Source organism: Bufo gargarizans, chromosome 3, assembly GCF_014858855.1.
Source record: "Bufo gargarizans isolate SCDJY-AF-19 chromosome 3, ASM1485885v1, whole genome shotgun sequence".
NCBI lineage: Eukaryota > Metazoa > Chordata > Amphibia > Anura > Bufonidae > Bufo > Bufo gargarizans.
This window is the reverse complement of record NC_058082.1, coordinates 187,878,025-187,902,349: the sequence shown is the minus strand read 5'-3', so window position 1 is coordinate 187,902,349 and position 24,325 is coordinate 187,878,025. Positions and strand designations below refer to the sequence as shown.

The following is a 24,325-nucleotide window of genomic DNA, read 5'->3' as shown; positions in this document are numbered from 1 at the left end:
GATGTCTCCTCTTCTGAAATAACCAGCACCTTCATTTAGATCTTATCCCCAGGAGGCTTTCTGTCATTATAGTTTACATTTCATTTTGCATAGTGATGCCGAATCTCAGATGTGTCGTACGAAGATTATTTTGCATCATGCTAATGTGAAATCCTCCACGGCTGCTTCTCAACAAGAAATGTCAGATTACAATTCACCGCTATCACAATCTCATGACTTCCAGCAGTAGATTGTGTAAATTCTAATTTATTCTACAGTCGTCCAAAGAACATTTGTCTGACTTTGTGAAAGTATATAATTGTTGTGCTGGCATATTGTAGTCACTGGCGACCTTACAGACCGGCAATTCCATATACAGAAGTTTCTCCATGCTCACAGCCAGGCTGCTGTATTCACGGTCTGCAATATAGATATTGGCTTGTCAAGAACAGACTGTAGTGTTCTATTGTGATGCATAGCCTTGGTGGCAGCTTCCGTTTATTCTGAGTTTTTTTTTTGTTTTGTGGTTGTTGCTTTTTTCATATTACATATTTTATATTGCATATACATATTTTCATTCCACATTTTAATTCTGTCATATAATATATGTGTAAATGTGGGTACAGTTTATATTTAATTCTCAAAATTTAAGTTTTAAAAAGATCAGTGGGGAAAAAGATGATTTTATGGAGGAAAAGTATGGATTGTTATAAAGCCCAGCTTTCCTTTTCTTTTCCTCCCCTCAAAATGTGTTGCATTTATCATTTATACTAATATTGCATTATTGATGGTGTCCACTTGCAGAAACCAGGACAGACACTAGGGGGAAGACCTTGTTAGGACTTGGACAATGTTCTCCACTCTACGCTTTACTTCAGTTATCAATTCCAGTGTACAGCGATTCCAGTACTTCTTAAAGCAAACAAAAAGCGAGAGGAGGGTTTACAAGATAAAGTAAAACTGTATAAAGTTCACAACAAAATCTTGCTAACTCCAAGTCTTACAGAATTTGAGCAAATGCTCTGTATATTTATTTTTTTACAATCGGTGTAGTCACATGTAGATGTGTTGGCTAACGTTTGCATGTAGTCGAGGATACAGAAAATGCTCTGAAAATAGTGTAAATAGAAACTTATATCGAGGAGGAGAAACTAGAATTTGTCATGAAAACTATAATAAAAAGATTCAATAAAGATTAGACGGCACACCAATTCAGGATTTCATGGACATCGGGAGATGGTTACTAAGCCAAATTCAATAAATAAGACTCCTGTATTCCACTGTGTTACTTAGCGTGCTGTATCAATTTATTAAGGGTACTTTCACACTAGCGTTATTCTTTTTCGGCACTGAGTTCCATCCTAGGGGCTCTATACCGGAAAATAACTGATCAGGCATATCCCCATGCATTCTGAATGGAGAGAAATCCGTTCAGGATGTCTTTAGTTCAGTCTTTTTGACTTTTCAGGACGGAGATAATATCGCAACATGCTGCAGTTTTATCTCAGTCCAAAATTCCAAAAACGACATTTTTTCCCATTGAAATGCATTAATGCCGAGTGTTCTGGCAAAACGGATCCGTTTCTGCGGTCTGCGCATGCTGGGACCGCAAAAAAAAAAAAAATGGCGGATCAGTTTTTCCAGATGACACTGGAGAGAAGGCATTTCAATTCATTTTTTCATACGGATCAGAATCCTGATCAGTCTGACAAATGCCATCAGTTTGCATATGTTTTGACGGGTCCGTCAGGCACTTCCGGTGACGGAACTGCCTGCCGGAATCCTCTGCTGCAAGTATGAAAGTACCCCAAGGTGGGGTTTCCAGTATAATTACAACTCTGAATGTTTTCGGCCACACGGCCTTCATCAGAAATACTGGATGGGCCACATCGGGGTTCTATAATGGAGGTTAGGGCTCTAAGGCCCGGTATGAGTGTATGGCGCTAAAATGAGTAGAGCAAATGCCTCTACAGAACCCCGGTGCGGCCCATCTAGTATTTCTGATGAAAGCCATGTAGCCGAAAATGTTCAGAGTTGTAATTTATACAGGAAACCCACCTTAATAAAGTGATGCAGCACATTAAGGCAGGACAGTGGAATACAAGAGTCTTTTTTTTTTTTTTTTTTTTTTTTATTTTTTTTTTATAAATATAATAAAAAGATGATCATGTTAAGGTGGTCATATATGGAATAAAAGCACCCTGATTGAAGAGTGCATCTGTTTACGATAATCATTACATCTGTAGCACTAAGACGACCAGCTCCATGATAGAAATCTGAATAGTGGGTCCCATCGTCTTCGTTATTTTTCATTGTATGCCTATAGAATAATTTGAATGCTGGCAAAATAAGGCCAGGTCTTTCCATCTATGGCCACCCTTCGCCTAAGGCCTCATGCACACGACCGTTGTTTTGGTCCGCATCCAAGCCGCAGTTCTTGCGGCTCGGATGCGGACCCATTCACTTCAATGGGGGCCGCAAAAGTTCTGTAGCCCCGCCCAAAAAATAGAACATGTCCTATTGTTCGTTTTGCGGACAAGAATAGGCATTTCTACAATGGGCCGTCCGTTCTGCAAATTGCGAAAGGCACACGGGTGGCTTCCGTTTGTTGTGGATCCGCGGTTTGCGGACCGCAAATAACGGAACGGTTGTGTGCATGAGGCCTAAAAGTTATATAAATTGTTTAGTAGATAGTAGATACGGATAGCAGAAGGCCCCATGCAAGGACAGAATATGGGCCTCTTGCTTTTAGGAGCTCAACACAGATCACCCCCTTAAAGGGGTTTTCTGAGATTTTCCGCTGGATAGGTCATCAGTATCTGAACGGTCCGACACCCAGGAGCCCCACTGATCAGCTTTTCCTAGGCCGAGTGACAATATGTTCATGTGGCCTAGAAGCAGCTCGGCCTCATTCAAGTGAATGGGGCTGAGTGCACTATAAAGCACATCTGCTATACAATGCACAGCGTTGTGCTTGTTAAGTTACAAGAAGACAAGGGCGTTCACAGAAGTGCAGGTGCCTTGAGACCCCCACCGATCAGATACTGATGACCTATCTAGAGAATAGGTCAACCCTTTTAAAAGGGGTTGTCAACTCCTTTTATATTGATAGCCAATTTACAAGATAGGCCATCATTATCTGATTGACTGGTATCTGAAACCCTACACTCCTGCCAATGAGCTATTAGGAAGTAGGTGCTAACTACCCAGCTGTGTAGTGGAAGGAGCTGGTTACTGTATTGCTGTTCCCATTCAATAACCAGCGCCATCCATTACACTATAGATGCAGGTGTGCAAGTCCGACATTTACTTCTGGAGCTGTTATTCCCTAACATCAGCGGATTTGTGGGCCTTCAGAACCCCATTAATCAGATATTGATGAAGATAGGTCATCAGTATAAAACAAGTGGACAACCACTTTAAGTCTCTTTAACGATTCAACAGTCTATGTATACATTTAGCAGTCTCTATGTACTTTTAAATGGATGTTAGGAAGCTGATTTAAAGGGATCAGTGCTCCCTTTTACCTATTGGACCCATGTTAAACTGCACAAATTGTATATATGTTGCAGTATGTCCACCTCTGATCTAGTCTAGCAGATTCTTAGATATGCCATCAACAGTGCAAATTTGTTCCTGATCTTTGCCTGCCTAAAATTGTTGCAATCTCTCAGGTGTGCGAAGTAAAAGATCTGAATAGAATGTCAGCCTCTGGACAAAAGTAAGAATGTCTCCTTTAACATATGGCAGACAGTAGGTGAGATTCAGGCCACAGCATTTGAATTCAGGAGGGCATGTGCGGTCACTGGCCAGGTACCTGATTATTATAGCGTTAATTACTGATGTACCCAGCCTGCGGCAGAGAGGAGGGCTTAGACGGCCTCCTGGGCATTGCCCCACTGGGAAATTTTCCTGTAAGGTCTATGGCCAATCCGCCTCTTATCATTGGCTAGGATATATCTCACTTAAGGCATGGTGGGAGACGCATGACAAACAACAAAGTAGGATTCAAGCATGGGGGATTAAGAGAAAACTGAAAATTGAGGTAAATTTGAAAAAAATAAAAAAATAAAAAATGAATACGATCTAAGCGAACTTCCCAGTAGTTATAAGTATTCTTGATATACTTAACCTGGAGTGGACCCTTTTAAAATTCGCTTTTATTCATTTTATTTTAAAAAGCATAAGTATAGACACCCATTGATAACTGGATATCCAAAGCAAATAATAGGACAAGATGTTGTCCAGCTACCACCGTGAATTGGTGCAAAAAACTAAAGATAATTTAGACAGATGTGCAAAAAATTCCCATGGCATTAATGACCTTTTAGGCTTGGGGTCGGGTAGAAGGTAGGGCACCTCTGCCCAGGGCACATAGATGTGGGTATTCGGGATAGTTCTTTCCCTGTACCCGCCCTAAGATAATCCTCTGCCCAGGGATGAACCCTAATGGTGGGATCACCCTGTCCCCGTGCCTACCCTGCCTGGCCCTGTACAGCCCTGTACAGTGGGAATTTGTTACAAATGATGTCCGAGAATTTTTTATATATATATTTTTACCCCGACGCGTTTCCCCACTTTAGGTTCGTCAGGGGGTCGGTTATAGGATAAGAATTAGTAGTTAACATCATGCAAAATGAAGTAGATAATTATATATAGTTACTGTGTCCTGCTTGATGCCATGATAGGGCAGTCCATTATGGAGGAGCTGTGGATTCCCCAGTCGAGGAAAAGTCACCTAAGAATAAAACATTATACATGAACCTGCTGTCAATATTATCGCCATATAAAAAAGGGGGTTCATATTCATATAGATTCCTGATTCGTGGTCACTTACATGTAGACGTCCCCCTGTTACTTAGACTGCCGCCTGCCGTCTCCGATGGGGCAGTGAGGCATCCCTGTGCTCATGCTGCTTATAAGGGGATAATCAAAAGGCGCTCTCTCTGTTCGGAGCCGCATATCCGGTAGGTGGAACGCACGCTCCACTACTTCCGGCATCTTGGAACGCACCCTCCACTTCCGGTCTGTTGGAACGCAAGTATTGCTTCCTGTCTGCTGAACCGCAGACGTCATTTCCGGCTAGTAGCGATGTCAGAGCGCTCCCAGTGTGTAATGCAAAAAATATATATATAAAAAATTCTCGGACATCATTTGTAACAAATTCCCGCTGTACAGGGCCAGACAGGGTAGGCACGGGGACAGGGTGATCCCACTATTAGGGTTCATCCCTGGGCAGAGGATTATCTTAGGGCGGGTACAGGGAAAGAACTATCCCGAATACCCACATCTATGTGCCCTGGGCAGAGGTGCCCTACCTTCTACCCGACCCCAAGCCTAAAAGGTCATTAATGCCATGGGAATTTTTTGCACATCTGTCTAAATTATCTTTTGTTTTTTGCACCAATTCACGGTGGTAGCTGGACAACATCTTGTCCTATTATTTGCTTTGCATATCCAGTTATCAATGGGTGTCTATACTTATGCTTTTTAAAATAAAATGAATAAAAGCGAATTTTAAAAGGGTCCACTCCAGGTTAAGTACTCACGTATATGGACACTTACAATATATGTAATTCTTTAATATATTCTTGATATACCCTGCTCGGTTTCTTTGTTGAACAAAGCAAACTTTAATAACCACCTTACTAAAATTTCTGTTAGCTAAACAAAGTGTATTTTCTGGTGTCTCTTTTTAGGTAATTAATTTGAAAATGGCAGACAAAGGTAGATTCTAGAGTTCAATCAGTTTGTTAGCGGTGTATTGTTCAAATAAAAATGACATGGCATTAGTCCAGGCCTGCATAAAGGATGACTGTAACTGCATCCTCCTGAGCTCAAGAGTATCTTCCAAGAAATGTGAGTTGTAAGATGCGCAAGACAATTTACCTAATGTGAAGGTAAATCCCAGAGGCTGTGGCACATGATTTTGGGTCAGATGAACTACAATATGCCTTTGTGGCTATATTTTCACTGCTCAACAATTTGCGTTCAGTTTTATTTGCTTCATTGCTTGTCACTGTGTTGCCCTCCAGAAAGGGTGAGCATTCAAAGCCCTGGGATATTAACCGGGACACATCCTAAACATTCTCATGAAGCACATTTAGAACATACTGGAATAATAATAGATTTGTATACAACTATGTATAGAAGTATACAGTGAAATGCCTCTGTTGTATTTAGTTTGCATTTTAAAGTTTTTCCTAGGGTTTTTTAATGTAACATTTTTGTCCCTTTTTTTTGTCCCTTTTTTGTCCCTTTTTACTTTCTCTAGAGACTTAATGCTAGTGTTTGGGTTATTTGACTAAATCACGTGCTGCTTATATTTAGATGAGCTTTTGTGTTAAATGTTTATTATATTTACAGTGACTATCTTTTCAGTGTGATCTGTTTGTTTAGCCAAGACCTATTTACCCATCTGTATTTGCTTTCAGGCTTCCAAATCAGTTAGTTAGTTTACCAAGTCTACTGTTAAGTTATGATGGTGATAATGACCCTTATGACCGCCTTTGACTCTTCCTCCTTTGTATCTGTGACAGAAATGAGTAACTAGAACTAGATGAGCTGACCTTGTCTTCAGGCTATTGTGGATGGGGCAACACAAGCACTTCTACCCCTGGTAGTTCTACCATCAATGGTCTTGGTATTATCTTGGTGAAATTTATTATCGAACGATAGAAATAACATATATTTTTGCTATTTGAGCAATTTTAATAATTATCTTGATGACTTTAGATGGTATTTTCCTGACTTTCACCTGTGTTGTAGTTAAGTACTGGATCAATTTTGAAAATTTTTATACCTTCAATCCATTAGCCATAAGTTAACATAATTTATGTAATTTTGTCGAATTTAGAGTCTGTTGTCTATCTTCATTCTTCTTCTCTTGCCTCTTAAATCGCAACATGGAGAAAACAGCGTTTATATGTGGGCCCTGGTTTAGACCCTTGGGATATATCAACGAAAAACAAAGGTCGGTCAATGGCCTGAAATTCTCTGTAGGGGTCCTAATTATACTTTTTTTTAAAAAAAATTGCTTTATTTATTATTAAAACCACAATCCTATACTAATGCAATTAAAACTATCAGGCTTTTTGCAGGAGAAATTCAATTACAGTACACCAATGTGAATTATGGAGCGATATTTGAAAATCGCTCCTATAGTGCTTCCGCCAAGGATGAGTAGATGTGTCAATACATATCATATATTGTTGTACTGGGAATATTGTTATCCCGTGTGGTATCCAGTTGCTTACAAAAAGGAGTATGGTATGATATTTCGTACGTAAGAAAGTCCTCTCATTAGGCTCTACCCGTCACACGTGCCCCTCTTTTTAAATACTATTAGGTGGAGCTTCTGCTCCTACTGCTCACTGTATCACTACACCAGTACTGAGTGGGAGTGAATGGCAGCGCAGGCCGCACTGTCCACTATTCCTATCTCTGTACCCTATCACCAATCCAGATTACAGGCAGGCACCTGGAAAACCACATGCACACTTCTAGGTAGGAACTACGTCCACACTCATTCATCTCGGCAATCTACCTACTATTGTATTGGTCACACTGTGATTGATTTTGGACTAGACCCTAAGCCTGCCTAAAAACGCGCACCTAACGCTCCCCCTCCTGAAATGTTTCACCGCGATGTGGCTTCGTCAGGGTTAATGCTCCTCGGTGCATGTGGTTTTCCAGGTGCCTGCCTGTAATCTGGATTTGTGATTGGGTACAGAGATACATAGTACATAAGGCCGAAAAAAGACATTTGTCCATCCAGTTCAGCCTGTCATCCTGCAAGTTGATCCAGAGGAAGGCAAAAAAAAACCTGTGAGGTAGAAGCCAATTTTCCTCACTTTAGGGGAATAAAAAATTCCTTCCCGACTCCAATCAGGCAATCGGAATAACTTCCTGGATCAACGACCCCTCTCTAGTAGCTATAGCCTGTAATATTATTACACTCCAGAAATACATCCAGGCCCCTCTTGAATTCCTTTATTGTACTCCCCATCACCACCTCCTCAGGCAGAGAGTTCCATAGTCTCACTGCTCTTACCGTAAAGAATCCTCTTCTATGTTTGTGTACAAACCTTCTTTCCTCCAGACACAGAGGATGTCCCCTCGTCACTGTCACAGTCCTGGGGATAAATCGATGATGGGATAGATCTCTGTACTGACCATTGATATATTTATACATAGTAATTAGATAGGAATGGTGGACAGTGCGGTCTGCGCTGCCATTCACTCTCAGTTCTGGTGATACAGTGAGCAGTAGGAGCAGAAGCTCCGTAGCAGACTTCATTCATATCTGTCGCTTTTTGTGCTATTTTGTGTCATTAGCTTCTATTACGCTGTATTTTATATTACATTTTATTTGTCTTGGACACCCATATTGGTGTACATTAAATATTGACTTTTGATATATTTTGTTGTCCAGAGCTCCCAGATACTTGAGTTCCCCTCAAATACGATTTTCTATTTTTGTCTTCTGGATCTGGGTGATTCTAGAGGAGCGCACCTAGTCCATAGGGGTCCCTCAGGTGAGCCGCTAATTTGCTTATTCGAGTCGCATACATTGTTTCTAGCTCTGACTGTGCCCAGTAATGGCTGCATGACATCAATGCAGGCTGAGCCTTCAGCCACACATGTTTGTTGCAATGGAGAATTTCCTCTTACTGGTAATTCAGTGCTGCATGTGCTCTTCTACTGGCACTTTTCTTCAGGTTCCACTGCTTTGCTGTCCCTGCTGGCTTTTCTTCATTCTCCAGCTAACTCTTTGATCTCTCTGCAGATGACTGCTGCAGCATACTGCAGACACGTTGATGGTCTTGTGAGATGAGGCAGATCGTGTTTAATCATGCTGTGGTCGTTTTAAATTTATGATCTAGTGACAGGTCTGCTTTTAAAGTGTGCATGAGGTTTAAAAAAAGTTTGCATAATGGCTGTGCTTCTTTGTATATAACTGTGAAGGAAAAGGTCTTTTTGGGCCTCTCAAGTCTTTAGCAATCATATTATTCCCTTTTGCAGCTGCACAGCTAGATGCATTTTTTTCAGAAGCAAAGGGCATCTCCCTACTGTGGGATCTGCCAGCACTGTACTGCTGTGATTTCACTTACGTCCCACAATTTTTCTTTTGGTCTCCATAGCTCACGAAACCAATAAGGAGGGAGAGATCATACTTACAGAAAAGCTGCTATCTTCAGAAGCAGTGTAGAAGCAGTTCTATCAGGCTCAGGATCTCCGCTACAGTAGCTGTGACACACTAGCGATCACTTCCTCTATGCCGTCCTCTGTGTCTGTTACTAGAGATGGATTATTATTTGAAAGCTCCATTCATTCCATGGTGCTGTACTTCGAGACTGGGTTACACAAATATAACAATACAATAAACTATTAACAGACTGGTACGGAAGGGCAGAGGACCCTGCCCACAAGAGCTTACAATCTACAAGGGAAGGGGAGAAAATTGTCGGTGAGAGGGTATAGGGTTCTCATGTGACTGTGGTGGCATCATGCTATTGCAAGTGATAGGCTTTCCTGAAAAGGTGGGTTTTCAGGTTACTCTTGAATTTTTGGATGTTGGGGATCTTGTCTGACAACAAGCAGTGGATTGCAAATTAGGTGGAAGTGAGAAGATTAGTGGCCATGTTTTTACAGCTTTTTTTTTCAGGTAGGTGAAGCCATTATTTTTTATGAAATGATACCACACTTACCCACATCGTTCCTATACTGATGCTTTCTCGGTCAACCTCTAAACATGGAAGTATAATCACTGACTGAAGTTGGTCAGCCTTGTAGCCTTGTAGCCAGTGTTTGGCTGAACCGCCACATTTCCTGTGTGGATGGAACAGGAAGTAGAAATCGCCCATATTATAGCTGTGTACACTGGAACCAACCACAATAGAAAATAAGCATATCACAAGCTCAGCATGCTTGGGACTACAGTGCAAAGTAAACCTCGACTGTGTTAGGTATAGAAAGCACAGGTGTGGTACAGTGTCAGGTATTTTCATACCCGGATCAAAAGGTTTTAACAAATTGGCTGCAAATGACTGAGAACACCTGCGAGAGAAAAACTGGATGGTGAGCACCTGAACACATTTCAGTTCACGCAATTAAAGTATTTTTCAGCATGAGCATGGAAAGAATAATACACTGGTTTGATGTCTTTTATTAAAGGAACAAAAGATTTTCTCGTTATTCACTTCAGATTTAGCCTCACCATTGTGTAGCAAGGGAGGTTTAATGAATCATTTGTTTAACTTAGATAGTGAAAAGTATTTGAGCATTAAATAGTCTTAGATGTATACATAGCATGTCTTTCACAGGTCTTGTATTTAACAGTGATTAATTGCCATTCAGTGGTTATTTAATTACTTACGGAGAAATCTTAGAACAGTGTGTATTCTGATTAAGTTATTTAATGTTGTGGGATACACACTTCTGTTGTGTATGCCTTATGATAGAATATTGCATAGGATTGTGAAATCTACCTGGGGTTCTTGAGCTTTGTGAAATATAATAATCCTGGAACTATAATTTAATATTTATGATAAATCAGGAACCGGAGCCCACACCACAGCAGATTTACTAATCCTGTGTAACATGTAGACAAAGTAAACTTAGATGTGCCAAATTTATCACAGTGGCTGATAAATTTGGTGCATGACTAGACACTTTAAAAAAGTGGTTGACCACTTTGTGCCAACATTTTTCAAATGTTAGAGCATGATGTCACATTTAAAGCCAGTGCCTTTTTCTACTAAGCCATTCCCCCTAGTTGAGGTAGGCACAGTGGGTTATTCTTTTAAGCCCATAAGTAGGTCTTAACCGTGATACGATATTTATAGGACAGAAATGAAGCAAGTTTTGGTGCATGTTCTGACAATATTTAGGCACGTTAGACTATCTGCCTCATTGACTGCAAATCTCAAATACATACTCATGCCTGTAGTTAATATGCAATAGAAGACTGCACTGCCTATATCAGTGTTTCTCAACTCCAGTCCTCCAGAACCCCTAGCTGGTCATAGTTCTTTAATATCCCACAGAATGAATACCTGGTAAGTCCTCATGTATTGACAATAGCGATATTACCTGCTCAATACTGAGGAAATCCTGTAAACATGACATGCTGGAGGGTTGTGAGGACTGGAGTTGAGGACCACTGCCATAGATGATGCATAATCCTAATTTATTTATGAAGTGACCGTTTCACTACTGCGCAATGACAAACGACAGTGTTACAATATAAGCATAAGGATGGAAGGTTCTGCCCACAAGGGGTAGGTATAATAGGAACAGTGTTATTTATTGCACTACTGAACCATCCAATATCAGTAGTTTGTTCAGTAAAGAATATTTAGCCAAAAAATCCTCTATTTCTCCCATACATAGTGATGTCAAGTAGGTGGTGGATTTGCAGACAGACTTTATGCATATTGCCATTCTTGATTACTGTATTGCCTGAACTCTGCTTGTCCTGATCTCGACTTGCCTACTGACCACACTGTTGCCTGTTCTCTTGATGCCACGCTCTAACATTTGTTGACTTGCTTGGGCCAGCAGACTCTGAACAGGGACTACTACAGGAAGCAAACTGGCTACCCCTGCTACAATGTCCAGATTCTTTTAATAGAGAGAATGGCACTGCAGTTGATCTGTACACACTTTATACTGTACATTTACATAAATTGCTTAACCAATTCTGGATATTTGACCACATGCCATATAAACTAAAAACCTCAGTGACTTGGTAGGGCTTGTAGTTTCATATCAGTAAAGATTCCCGCTTTGCATTTCATTGATAGTGTATATGACACATACTCTAAGTATGTTCATTGTTTTCAGATCACAGGAAATGCAAGTTGAAATTATTATTATTTTTTTCTGCAGATATCTTTTAAGTACCATAGTTAAGTAAGCCATAAAGTTTTGTGTGATTCGGAACCAATTATATAGGATATTTGGTTCTGTTATTTTACATTATAAAATGATGGTCACTTTCATGCATATTTTCACTTAATGAATTGTACAATATTAAGCAGAGTCTTTGGAGGAGACTCTGCTAACTGCTCATTTCACCCGTGCAAGTTGTTTGTCTTTGCACTAGGGGAGTTGGAATTGTTAACATTGCTTTTGATCTTCTGCTTATCAGAAGATGAAGAATATCTGGAATGCAATTTTATTCAGAAGCTAATGTTCATTTGAATATAGCTTAAATGCTCTAAAGGCCTAATCACATCTCGGTTTTTCTTTTAAAACGAATCTTCTCCTCCCCGCGGGTATCCTTTTTAATCCCAGTACATTTCTGATAGGTACAACTGTAAATTACATTCTGAAGGTTTAAGCTCCATCCCTAAGTTTTGTCGCATTCAATTAGCAATTCTACTACCCTGAAGAAATATTATGATCCGCCACTTGATTTTTATTAAACTTATCTAATTCTAGTAAAGTTTTTTTTTTTTTTTTGTACGTGAGACATGTACTTGAAATGAAACCATTCTTCAGCTTTAAGTCAGCTTAGTCATATAACTTACTCCTAGTATTGGCCAGTATGTCTTTAGTTTGTAGGAAAGAGCCCATCAATTCAACAAATTGAAGTCTTAGATTATACAAATGGTCATATAATAGAATAATTATGTTTTGGTGAAGGAAAAACAAGATTTTAGTACATGTATATAGCTGGAAACAGCAGATGGGCTTTTTAAGCTGATCTGTAAATTTTATCATGACATTACTACTTAAACTGAAATAGTAATAAAATTCAAAAAAAATGGTGTAAATTGTAAGTAAAATTCAATGATCTGCAAATCTTATAGACCTATATTTTATTCACAGTAGAACATAGAACACATCAGATTTTGAAAGTGAGACATTTTACTATTTTTTTTTTTTTTAGGATTTTTTATTTTATTTAGAAGTTGATGGCAGCAACGCATCTCAAAGTTGTGGAATGGCCATGTTTGTCACTGTGTAGCACCCCTCTTCTTTTAACAGTCTGTAAACATCTGGGAAGTGGCTATTGCTGGCATTTTAGGAGAGGAATGTTGTCCCATTCTTGTCTGATATAGGATTTTAGCTGCTCAACAGCCTTGCGTCTTCTTTGCTGGATTTTTTGTTTCATGATGAGCAAAATATTTTCTATTGTTGAAAGGTCTGGACCGCAGGCAGGCCAGTCCAGCCCCAGACTCTCTTTTAGTGAACTCATGCTGTTGTGATAGTTGTACTATGTGGTTTATCATAGTTTTTTTTTTATATGTGCAAGACCTTCCCTTTAGAGAGATGTTGTTTGGATGGAAGTATATGTTCTAAAACCTCTATTTACCACTATTTACTATTTCTGACCACAGAACGGTTTTCCACTTTGCCTAAGTCTATTTTAAATGAGCTTTATCCCAGAGATGACGGCAGCATTTCTGAATTGTGTTGCCATAAGGCTTTTTCTTTGCATGTTACAGCTTTAACTTGCATTTTTGGATTGCACAGCAAGCAATGACTTCAGTAACTGTTCCTGAGCCCATGCAGCGATATTTCAGTACAGAATCGTGCCTATTTTTTAATGCAGTGCCACCTGAGTGCCCATAGATAACGAGCATCTAATATTGACCATCAACCTTGCTCACACGAATTTCTCCACATTCTCTGAATCTTTTGATATGTGCTGTGAATGGTGGGATATTCAAAGTCTTTGGAATTTTATTTTGGGGAACATTCTTCAGAAATTATTCCACAATTTTCAGACAGTGTTTCACAGATTGGTGCCATAAAATGCTAAAGGAGTTATTTTTTTCTGAAATTGTAAAATGTCTCACTTTCAATATCTGATATGTGCTATGATCTATGAATACAATATGGGTCTATGAGACTTGCAAATAATTTCATTCTATTTTTATATACATTTTATTTACAGTCTACACAGCGTCCAACTTTTTTGGAATTGGGGTTGTAGAAAAATTTTTTAAAAGTACAGGAATACAAGAAAATGTCTTTTAAAAATACAAGAAAATGTATCTGAATTCTACAGCAAAAAAACTGCAAAGCTAAAGAATGGTTTTTGGTGACGTTATTCCTTAACCCTTAAGTATGGGCTCATTTTCACCTTAAGGACCAGGCCATTTTTGCAAATTTGACCAGTGTCACTTTGTCAATAACTTTTAAACACTTTTACTTATCCATGCCATTCTGAGATTTTCTCGTCACATATTGTACTTCATGACAGTGGTAAAATTACGTCAAAAAAAATTCCAAAATTTGGAAAAATTAGCTAATTTCCAAATTTCTATTTCTCTACTTTTATAATGGATAATAATACCTCCAAAAATAGTTATTACTTGACACTCCCCATATGTCTACTTCATGTTTGATCATTTTGTAAATTACATTTTATTTTTTGGGGACGCTAGAAGGCTTAGAATTTTAGAAGCAAATCTTAAAATTTTTCTGAAAATTTACAAAACCCACTTTTTAAGTAGCAGTTCAGGTCTGAAGTCACTTTGTAAGGCTTACATAAAAGAAACCACCCAAAAATGACCCCAATTTAAAAAACTACACCCCTCCAGGTATTCAAAACTGATTTTTAGGTGTTCCTCAAGAATTAATGGAAAACTGAGATAAAATTTCACCTTTTTGGCAGATTTTCCCTTTTTAATATTTTTTTTATAATTTTCTTCCCGCTAACAAAGCAAGGGTTAACAGACAAACAAAACTTAATATTTATTGCCCTGATTCTGTAGTTTACAGAAACACCCCATATGTGGTCATAAACTGCTGTACGGGCACACGGCAGGGCGCAGAAGGAAAGGAACGCCATATGGTTTTTGGAAGGCAGATTTTGCTGGACTGGTTTTTTGACGCCATGTCCCTGATGCACCCCTAGAGTAGAAACCCCAAAAAGTGACCCCATTTTGGAAAGGTGGCAGTTTTGTTGGTACTATTTTAGGGTACATATGATTTTTGGTTGCTCTATATTAAATTAAAGTAATAAAACAAAGTAATAAAAATAGAAATTCTGAAATGTCATCTCCATTTGCCATTAACTCTTGTGAAACACTTAAAGGGTTAACAAAGTTTTTAAAATCAATTTTAAATACCTTGAGGGGTCTAGTTTCTTAAATGGGGTCACTTTTTTTGGAGTTTCTACTCTATTGGTGCATCGGGGGGGCTTCAAATGGGACATGGTGTAAAAAAAAAAAAAAACCAGTCCAGCAAAAACTGCCTTCCATAATCCATATGGCGTTCTGCGCCCTGCCGTGTGGCCATACAGCAGTTTACGACCACATATGGGGCGTTTCTGTAAACTACAGAATCAGGGCAATAAATATTGAGTTTGGTTTAGCTGTTAATCCTTCCTTTGTTACTGGAAAAAATGGATAAAAATTGAAAATTTGCCAAATAATTGCTGTTTTGGCACCGTTTTTATTTACGTTTATCTGACAGGTTAGATCATGTGCTATTTTTATAGAGCAGGGTCTTACTGACGCAGGGATACCTAATCTTTACGTTTTTAATTTCTTCAAAGGGGTTGTCCAAGTTATATTTATTGATGACCTATCCTCAGGATAGGTCATCAATATCAGATCGGAGGGGTCCGACACCCGGCACCCCCTCCGATCAGCTGTTTGAAGAGGAGACGGTGTCAGCGCTGCCTCCTCTTCACTGTTTACCTTCTAGCCATTGCATCTGCAGTGGTGAGCAGGTGTAATTACACCCAAGCCTTCCTATTGAAATGAATGGGAAGGCTTGGGTGTAATTACACCTGCTCACCACTGCGTGATGAGATGACTGTTTGATTAGCACTATTTTGGGGTGCATATGGCTTTTTGATCGCTTGCTATTGCACTTTTTGTGCTGTAAGGTGACAAAAAATGGTTTATTTAGCACAGTTTTTATTTTTTATTTTTTACGGTGCTCATCTGAGGGTTTAGGTCATGTGATATTTTTATAGAGCCGGTCGATACGAACACGGCGATACCAAATATGTATACTTTTTTTTACACTAACAGCTTTTTTTAAAACAAAAAAAATCATGTTTTAGTGTCTCCATATTCTGAGCCATAGTTTTTTTTTTTTTGGGCGATTGTCTCAGGTAGGCGCTCATTTTTTGCGGGATGAGGTGACTTAGATTGGTACTATTTTGGTGGGCAAACGCCTTTTTGATCGCTTGCTGTTGTACTTTTTGTGATGTAAGGTGACAAAAAAATGGTTTATTTAGCAAATTTTTTATTTTTTTACAGTGTTCATCTGAGGGGTTAGGTCATGTGATATGTGTATAGAGCCAGTCGATATGGACGCGGCGATCTTTTTTTAAACTTGGGACGTACCGGTTCGTCCTGAGTCCTTAAGAACACTGGAAACAGGGCGTACCGGTACTTCCTACAGGGGTTAAGGACCCATGATGTAGCTTTAAGTCATGGGTCCGATCCCTAAACATGGCGCCCGCTCGCGCATGCAGAGGGCGCCTTAACCCCGGGGTCTCTATTTGGATGCGGATTCAAACAACGGCCGTGTGCATGAGTCCTAAGAGTTACTGGTGGACCCCGGAAAGGTGATAATGCCACCACTACAGTTATTAAATTGGGTTTTATGAAACGGGGCTCTTTCACATGAGTGGATGCTGTGCGGGTAATCCGCTGCGTGAAAGAGAGCCAAGCCGCGCTCTGGACAGCAGAGCCACGGAGCATTAACATGATTGACAATTCTCCGTGCCTCCCTGTGACCTTTTTTTACTACAAAATCACGGTGACAACTTTATCTCACTGTGATTTTGTAGTAAAAAGATCAGAGAGGCACGGAGCTTTGTCAATCATGTTGTTGCTCTGTGTCTCTGCTGTCCGAGCAGGGCTTGTCACTCTTTCACGCAGCGGATTACCCGCACGGCATCCGCTCGTGTGAAAGAGCCCTTAAGGAGTCTGAAGACGATAAAGACAGTAAAGTGGCTTGGAACAGATTGGTTGCATCACAAGTCTGGTAACTGTGTGGAGTTTTTTGAGGCAGATGAAGAACTGTGGGAAAAGTAGACCATCAAAGTCAAAATCCTTGATTTTCATATTAAATTCTAAGGAAACATGAGAGGCTGGTCATAGAAACAAGTAAATGATACCACCAGGATATAGTGGACGTTGAACACTGCTACCCAAGACAGTGTATTGAGAACAAGATGGGTACTACATTTGGCGACTGCTCTTTAAGTGGTTTACTGTATAGTCATAAATCTTAAAAAAGCACAAATTTTTCAATCTCTTGTGGTCAATTTTGTATAAATTTAATGGAAATGCATTTTAATTTTTATTCATAGTGGGTCATTTATCAAACTGGTGTAAAGTAGAACTGGCTTTGTTGCCCATAGTAACCAATCAGATTCTATCTTTCATTTTGGACAGCTCGTTTGGAAAATGAAAGGTGGGATCTGATTGGTTGCTATGGGCAACTAAGCGAGTTATACTTTACACAAGTTTTGATAAATGACCCCAATAATATTATTCAGGTCTTGCAAAAGATCTCAAATTGGTCATGTATGTTTCAAAATATCACTATCTTCGCCAGGCAAGCAAAGTTCCTGGGGGGGTGGGGGGGCTGGTTTAATAGCAGTTTTCAATACTTTTCTGAAATATGCATAAAATAAATTGAGGATTGGGTAGTTTGAGTAGTGTTTTTTTTTTTTTTTTTTATATCCAATCATCAACAAGAAAGGTTTTTAGTTCGTCTTTTAAAGGGCCCTTATTAAACATTAGTGTATTGTCATCTACACCTGCCAAGATGAGTAGTTTTGGGCACAGTCTAATGTGTATGATTAAGCTTCTGACTCTCCCTTGACAGATGATATTGGGGGAGGGAAGGATTGGGTGAACTGAATTTTATCACCCAATCCTTTTGTTCTTCCACGAGGTAAGACTGACAACACATGCACGCTCAGTGGACCAAACATGTATGTGTATGGAGAAATGGCCGACAGCTATTGAATGTGTACAGTCAGCTTAACCCCTTCATGACCTGCACCATATATGTACGGCTGAAGTCACCTCTTTAAACATGGCGCCTGCTCCATGCAGCAGAGACCCTCGGCACATGTATGTGATCAACCATAAAGCTGATCACATACGTTTCACCCTTCAGATGCTGAGATCAGGGAACCTGTTACACTGCACTAATAGCCCGAAGCATCAAGCAGGCTTCGGCGACTATTAGTGGAGAATACCAATACGGGCCAGTAGGTGGCAGCATTGTATTGTTGCAGTATATTGAAAATGAAGTGTTCAATGATGACTATAAACCCATCAATGAACACAATGGGAAATCGAATGGAAAAAAAAAAAAAAAAGCCAGTTTGCCATCTGATATCATTTCAACTTCCCTATTTTGAAAGTCACACACATTTCAAAATGGTATCACTAAAAAGTACAGATCGCGCCGCAAAAAATGAGCCCTTATACAGCTCCATACATATTAAAACGCAAGAAAAATTGTACTGACCTGGAAAATGAAGGTAATAGGTCAATTTTACCACATAGTGAACATAATGAATTGTTATTTTTATTTTTCCAAATTCTCCCCCATTTTTGGAATTTAATTCTCGCTTCCCACTACATTGTATGCAACCATAAATGGTACCAAAAAATAAGCCTTCATAAGGCTATGTGAACGGAAAAATAAAAAAGTTATGACTCTGGGAAGGCGCGGAGTTAACAAACGAAAATGCTAAAATGGAACATTGCAAGGTCATCTAAAGGTAAAGAAGTTGTCTCACTTCAGCAAATGGCATTTATCATATAGCGAAAGTTAATACAAGACACTTTCTAATGTATTGTGATTGTCCATATTGCCTTCTTTGCTGGCTTGATTGATTTTTCCATCGCATTTTAAACTACTCGTTTCCATGGTTACAACCACCCTGCAATCAATCAGCAGTGGCCGTGCTTGCACACTATAGGAAGTACCATCCTATGCACATTCCCATGGTCCTTGCCAACAGAGAAGCTGGTACTTTTTCCTATAGTGTACAAGCACGGCCACAACTGCTGGATTTGCCAGGTGGTCGTAACCGTGGAAATTAGAAGTTTATAGTACATGGAAAAATTAATCAAGCCAGCAAAAAATGCAATATAGACAATAGCAGTACATTATTAAATGCCTTGTATTAATTTTGAGTACACGATAAATGACATTTGCTGAAGTAAGATGACCCCTTTAAGCCCTTGTCTTTGTAAGTGTATATAAATGCTATATATTTTGTTTTCTTTCAGGAAGGATTCTCAATCGGTTTTCCAAAGATATTGGTCACCTGGATGACTTGCTACCTTTTACATTTTTGGACTTCATGCAGGTAAATGAAACCTATTTTTCAAATTTTGTAATTTTTTTTAAAGCATTTTTATTTGTCAAGAGTAGATATGATGAGCATTTGTCACAAAGTACAGCATAATGCAATACTTAAATATTTAAGTAAGGCTACATGCACGCGAATGTTAGGGCTCCGTACGGTCCGCAATGCACGGGCACAGACCGTGGGGCAGCTGCATGCAGATCTCGAGGACCCATTTTTTTTTTAAATCAGATGTTTCTTTATTAACAATTTTTTTTTTTTTTAGACATGTTCTATCACATCAACATGACAGTTCTTTCAGGTCGCAGACCTATACCGTATCTATCGCATATAATATATATACCATATACATTATATTACGCATATCCACGAAAGACATGACCTAAATCGTCAAAGAAACACAGGTATCAAAACATATCTAGCACGAATACTAATATTTTCCATGAACAAAAAGACCCATAACCCACCCCCCTCCCATTCCCAATAAGGCAGGACACATATATAGTCACCTCTGTTATTCCAACATTCCCGGGGTGTCGGCACCACAATACCCCTCAGTAAACCATCTTCCACCATCAAGTTCCAATCCCCGATATTTCATAAGACATCACAATCCAGCAGCCATCTTCCCATACAGCCTCACTTCAATGTCAGGTAACCCATTCACCAACAAGCATCTGTATATGCACCACACACCTGCTACCACCCAATATCCTATGTATCCTCCATCCTCGCTGCATTAACCTTATATAGAAAAACTCCTTGTAAGCGCCAACCAGGAGCTGCAACACCCAGAATTATCGATCCAGCTGCCCCAGATTGCTTCAAATTTGGATAGACATTTCCTTTTCTGATATACTCCTCTTTCTAAGCGAATTACTATATTTAATCTAGCAATATATTCTGATATGTCAGGAGGTATGGATTGGATCCACTTTGCTGCCAATGTTTTCCTAGCTTGATATAGCATTCTTCCTATACCAGTAGTTATAACAGATTGTAAATTATTATCCGGTACCAAGCCTAATACACACAGTTTGGGATGCAATTTAAGATTAGCACTGTACACCTTTCGAGGACCCATTTACTTGAATGGGGTCCGCGATTCCTACTGCAAAAAAGTAGTGCATGCGCTACTTTTCTGCTGTGCGGGGGCACGGCCAGAAACACCACTGAAGCACTCCGTAGTGCTTCTGTGGGGTTCTGATCCGTGCCTCCGTTCCGCATCTCTGTGATAGCAGACCCAGTCAAGTGAATGGGTCCGCGATCCGTGATGGGGAATGCACACAGCTGGTGCCCGTGTATTGCGTACGTGTGCATGTAGCCTAATAAGGCCGACGAGAAGATATTAATATCAGTGTATGAGCAGATGTACAGTATATATTGGGCACAAAGCATGCATCTCCACAACATTAAGACATATACTGAGATGACGGCTGAGACACGTGTGGACAACTGCAGTACAAAATGTTCTAATCGTATAACTTAAGAAGTCATAAAGCATGACAATGAGCAGAGGAATGAGATAGGAAGATGCGGGAAGCAAGGCTGTGGGGGAACGGGAAATGTTTGCTGTATCCATTATTGTTTAAGGGGTTGTCCGGGTTCAGAGCTTAACCCCGACATAACCCCTTCACCCATGTAGCCCCTCCGTTATGAGCATCAGAGCATTTCATGCTCCGATGCTCTCCCTTGCCCTGTGCTGAATTGTGCAGGGCAAGGGCTTTTTCATTGGATCCAGTGACGAACCGAGCCTCCTCCTAGTAGTGAGCCCAGTGACGTCAATCACCAGCACTAATGGGTGGGCTTTAGCATTGCCCACGCCTGTTTTACATGCTAGGGCAGTGCTAAAGCCTGTGTATTAGTGCCTGTGATGTCACCGGCAACACTTCTAGGCGGAAGCTTCCGCCAAGCAGTGTAAAAATGTAAACAAAAAAGCCTTTTCCCTGAACGATCCAGCTCAGGGCAAGGGAGAGCATCCGAGCATGAAATGCTCCGATGCTCGTATGTCCAGGTTCAGCTCTGGATCTGGACAACCCCTTTTAGACTTTGGGTAGCCATGATTCAGGCTCATTTAGTTTTTATGAACATATAGAATTAATAAATAAAGCATATGAATGTTGTGTTATGGAGGGAAACAAAGTAACAATTATCTTTCAGATGCGTGTTAGGGGATATGCGTGTTAGGGGACTGTATGTGTATCATATTATTCATTTGTCTTTGAATTTATTGGGATTAAAAATTATATTGTATCTTTTAATTGTTGACTTAAGTATTGTTAAAGGGGTGGGCTCATATCACACATTGGTAGCATATTGCTAGGATATCGGAGCCTAGAGCAGATCCCTTAAATGAAGAAGAGCGCACCGCACATGTGTAGTTGGGCTCTCCATTCACTTCCATGAGTTCCGAATGTAGCCGAGTGCCATTTTTTTGTCACCTTGCCCCAAAAAAGTATAATATTAAACAATGAAAAAAATCTTATGTACCCAAAAATGGTCCCAATAAAAATGTTAAATCTGCTGGCACAAAATAAGCCCCTACACAATACGATTAGCAGAAATATAAAGAAAATATAGCTTTCAGAAAATGGAGAGACAAAAACATGTTTTTTGTTTTTTTTTCTTAAATATATCTTTTTTTTTATTGTGTAAAACTGAAATAAATAAAAAATGTGACCTATTGGGTATTGCTGCATCTGTAATGACCAGTTCTATACAAATTTACATGACCTACCCCCTCATCTGAATGCTGTAAAAAAAATATAATATAATATATATACATTATTGAAAGATCAAAATATCTTATCTACCAAAAAATGGTACCAATAAAAACGTCAACTCTTCCCGCAAAAACAAGTCAATCAGCAGGAAAACGTAAAAAAAATTTACTTTTAGAAAATGGAGACACAAAAACATAATTTTTTTTTCCAAAAATGCTTTTTTTTATGTAAAACTGAAACATAAAAATATACATATTTAATATCATCCCATCCGTAACTACCTGCTCTTTCAAAATAACACATGATATGTCCTGTCAGGTGAATGCCATAAAAAATAGAAATGGTGCCAAAACAGCCATTTTTTGCTTACCTTGCCTCCCCAAAAAGTGTAATATCAAGCTATCAAGAATCATATGTTCCCCAAAGTAGTACTAATTAAACTGTCACCTTATCCCATAGTTTCTAAAATGGGGTGCATCGGGGGTCTTCAAATGCAACATGGCAACCTAAAATGTCCCAGCTAAGTCCATATGTTGCTCCTTCCCTTCTGCGCCCTGCTGTGTGCCCATATAGAAGTTTACAGAAACACCCCATATGTGGTCTTAAACTGCAAAATCAGGGTAATAAATATTGAGTTTTGTTTTTCTGTTAACCCAGGGGTGCACCTAGCCTTTCTGCTGCCTGAGGTGAAAACTGAAAGGGTGCCCACCAATGCAAATTTCTTAACCTAAGCCATTCCCTCTAGCCCTACTGTTAAATACATAGTTGGAAAACCATTACATACAGAGCTACAAAACATACAGGAGAACACAGCGCCACATGCCCCTTACATCCAGTGACGTGTCCTCTGATGTAGATGTTCTCCTTTATTTTCTCAATTCACACCAGACCACCATGATGATTTTTCACCCATCTCTCATCTCTGCATTTTGACAAACAGATTAGTTTCCTACTTTTCCATCATCCTCCCACCTACTGAACACCCCATCCTGCCACTTCTAATACTGTCCCAGCTGTGCTTCCCAATACTATACTGCAGAAACCGTTCCCCTGAAAATACTATCTACTAGTACCACAGAGATGGTGCCACGATTAATAATGTTAATAATTTATTGGCACAAAGTGCCCTAAAAAATAACTCTTTCCATCAAATATTGTCCCTGGCACTTATAGTGCTGAAAATATAGTGTTACGATACTGATACTGTGCCAGGGTGCCTTCTAATGTAACAGTCCTCCCTAAAGTCCCACTAATAGTAATAATTCACTCTCACAGTGTACACTATGTGGTAACAGTGCACTCAATAGTAATAATTCCCCCTATAATGTATGCCTGTACAAAAAATACCCCTTATAATGTTTGGCAGTACAATAATTCCCACTTGCAATGTGCCATTACAAAAAATGCTCCCTTATAATGTGTGGCAGTACAAAAATATCCCCTTATAAGGGAGCAGTTTTATATTTGCGCACATGACGTGTGCCAGTACCAAAAAAATAATAATAATTTTGTGCCCCTTGTACAACAAATGTCCCCATAGTGGCCACCTTAGAATAAGTGCCAGTACAAAAATGCTCCCTTATAAAATGCGCAATACAAAAAAATGCCCAAATGTGCCAGTACAAAAAATGTTCCCTTATAACATGTCAGTACAAAAAACTACCCCCTTTTTAGTGCTCCCAGTAGAACCAATGTCTCCATATTGGCCCATTTTTATAATGTGTGCTAGTACAAAAATGCTTCTTTTTTTTTTTACAGCGGCAATGTCCCCATAGTGCTTTCTCCAGTTACAAAATAATGACTCCTAGTCCATTGTGGCCGAACCATGCTGCCAAATAAAAACAATAAACTCAAATACTTATCTTCTGCTATCAGAAATGCAGTGCAAGACACAAATCTCTTCTAGTCTGTGCCTTGAGCCATATACAGCCCAGCTCAGACAGTGCGATAATGATGACACAGACCTCTTATAGGCTACAGGAAAGGAAATGGTGGACCAGGGAGACATCGCTCCCATGCCCCTTTGCGGCATTCAACTGTATTGCTGTCTTGCCCATGGCTCTTCCGCTGCCCACCTCTTGTCCCTGCCTGGTGCTGCCTGAGGCAATCGCCTTACCTTGCCTCATTGGTGGTGCACGCCTGTGTTAACCCTTAGTGCCTTACAGGAGAAATGGAAAATCTGCAAAAAGTTAAAATTTAAAAATTTTTACTCCTTTTTCCTTTAATTATTGGGAAACTTATAAAGGGTTAACAAAGTTTGTAAAATCATATTTGAATAACTTGAGGGGTGTGGTTTCTAAAATGG

General features: G+C 39.5%; 1 protein-coding gene across 1 annotated transcript in view; it reads left to right on the top strand.

The window, feature by feature from the left end:
• ABCC4 (ATP binding cassette subfamily C member 4) overlaps positions 1-24,325 on the top strand; it is a 318,763-nt gene that overhangs the window by 144,531 nt on the left and 149,907 nt on the right. The window contains exon 20 of the mRNA XM_044284601.1: positions 19,218-19,297. Coding sequence (XP_044140536.1) covers positions 19,218-19,297 — 80 coding nt within the window. The remainder of the gene's footprint in view (positions 1-19,217; positions 19,298-24,325) is intronic.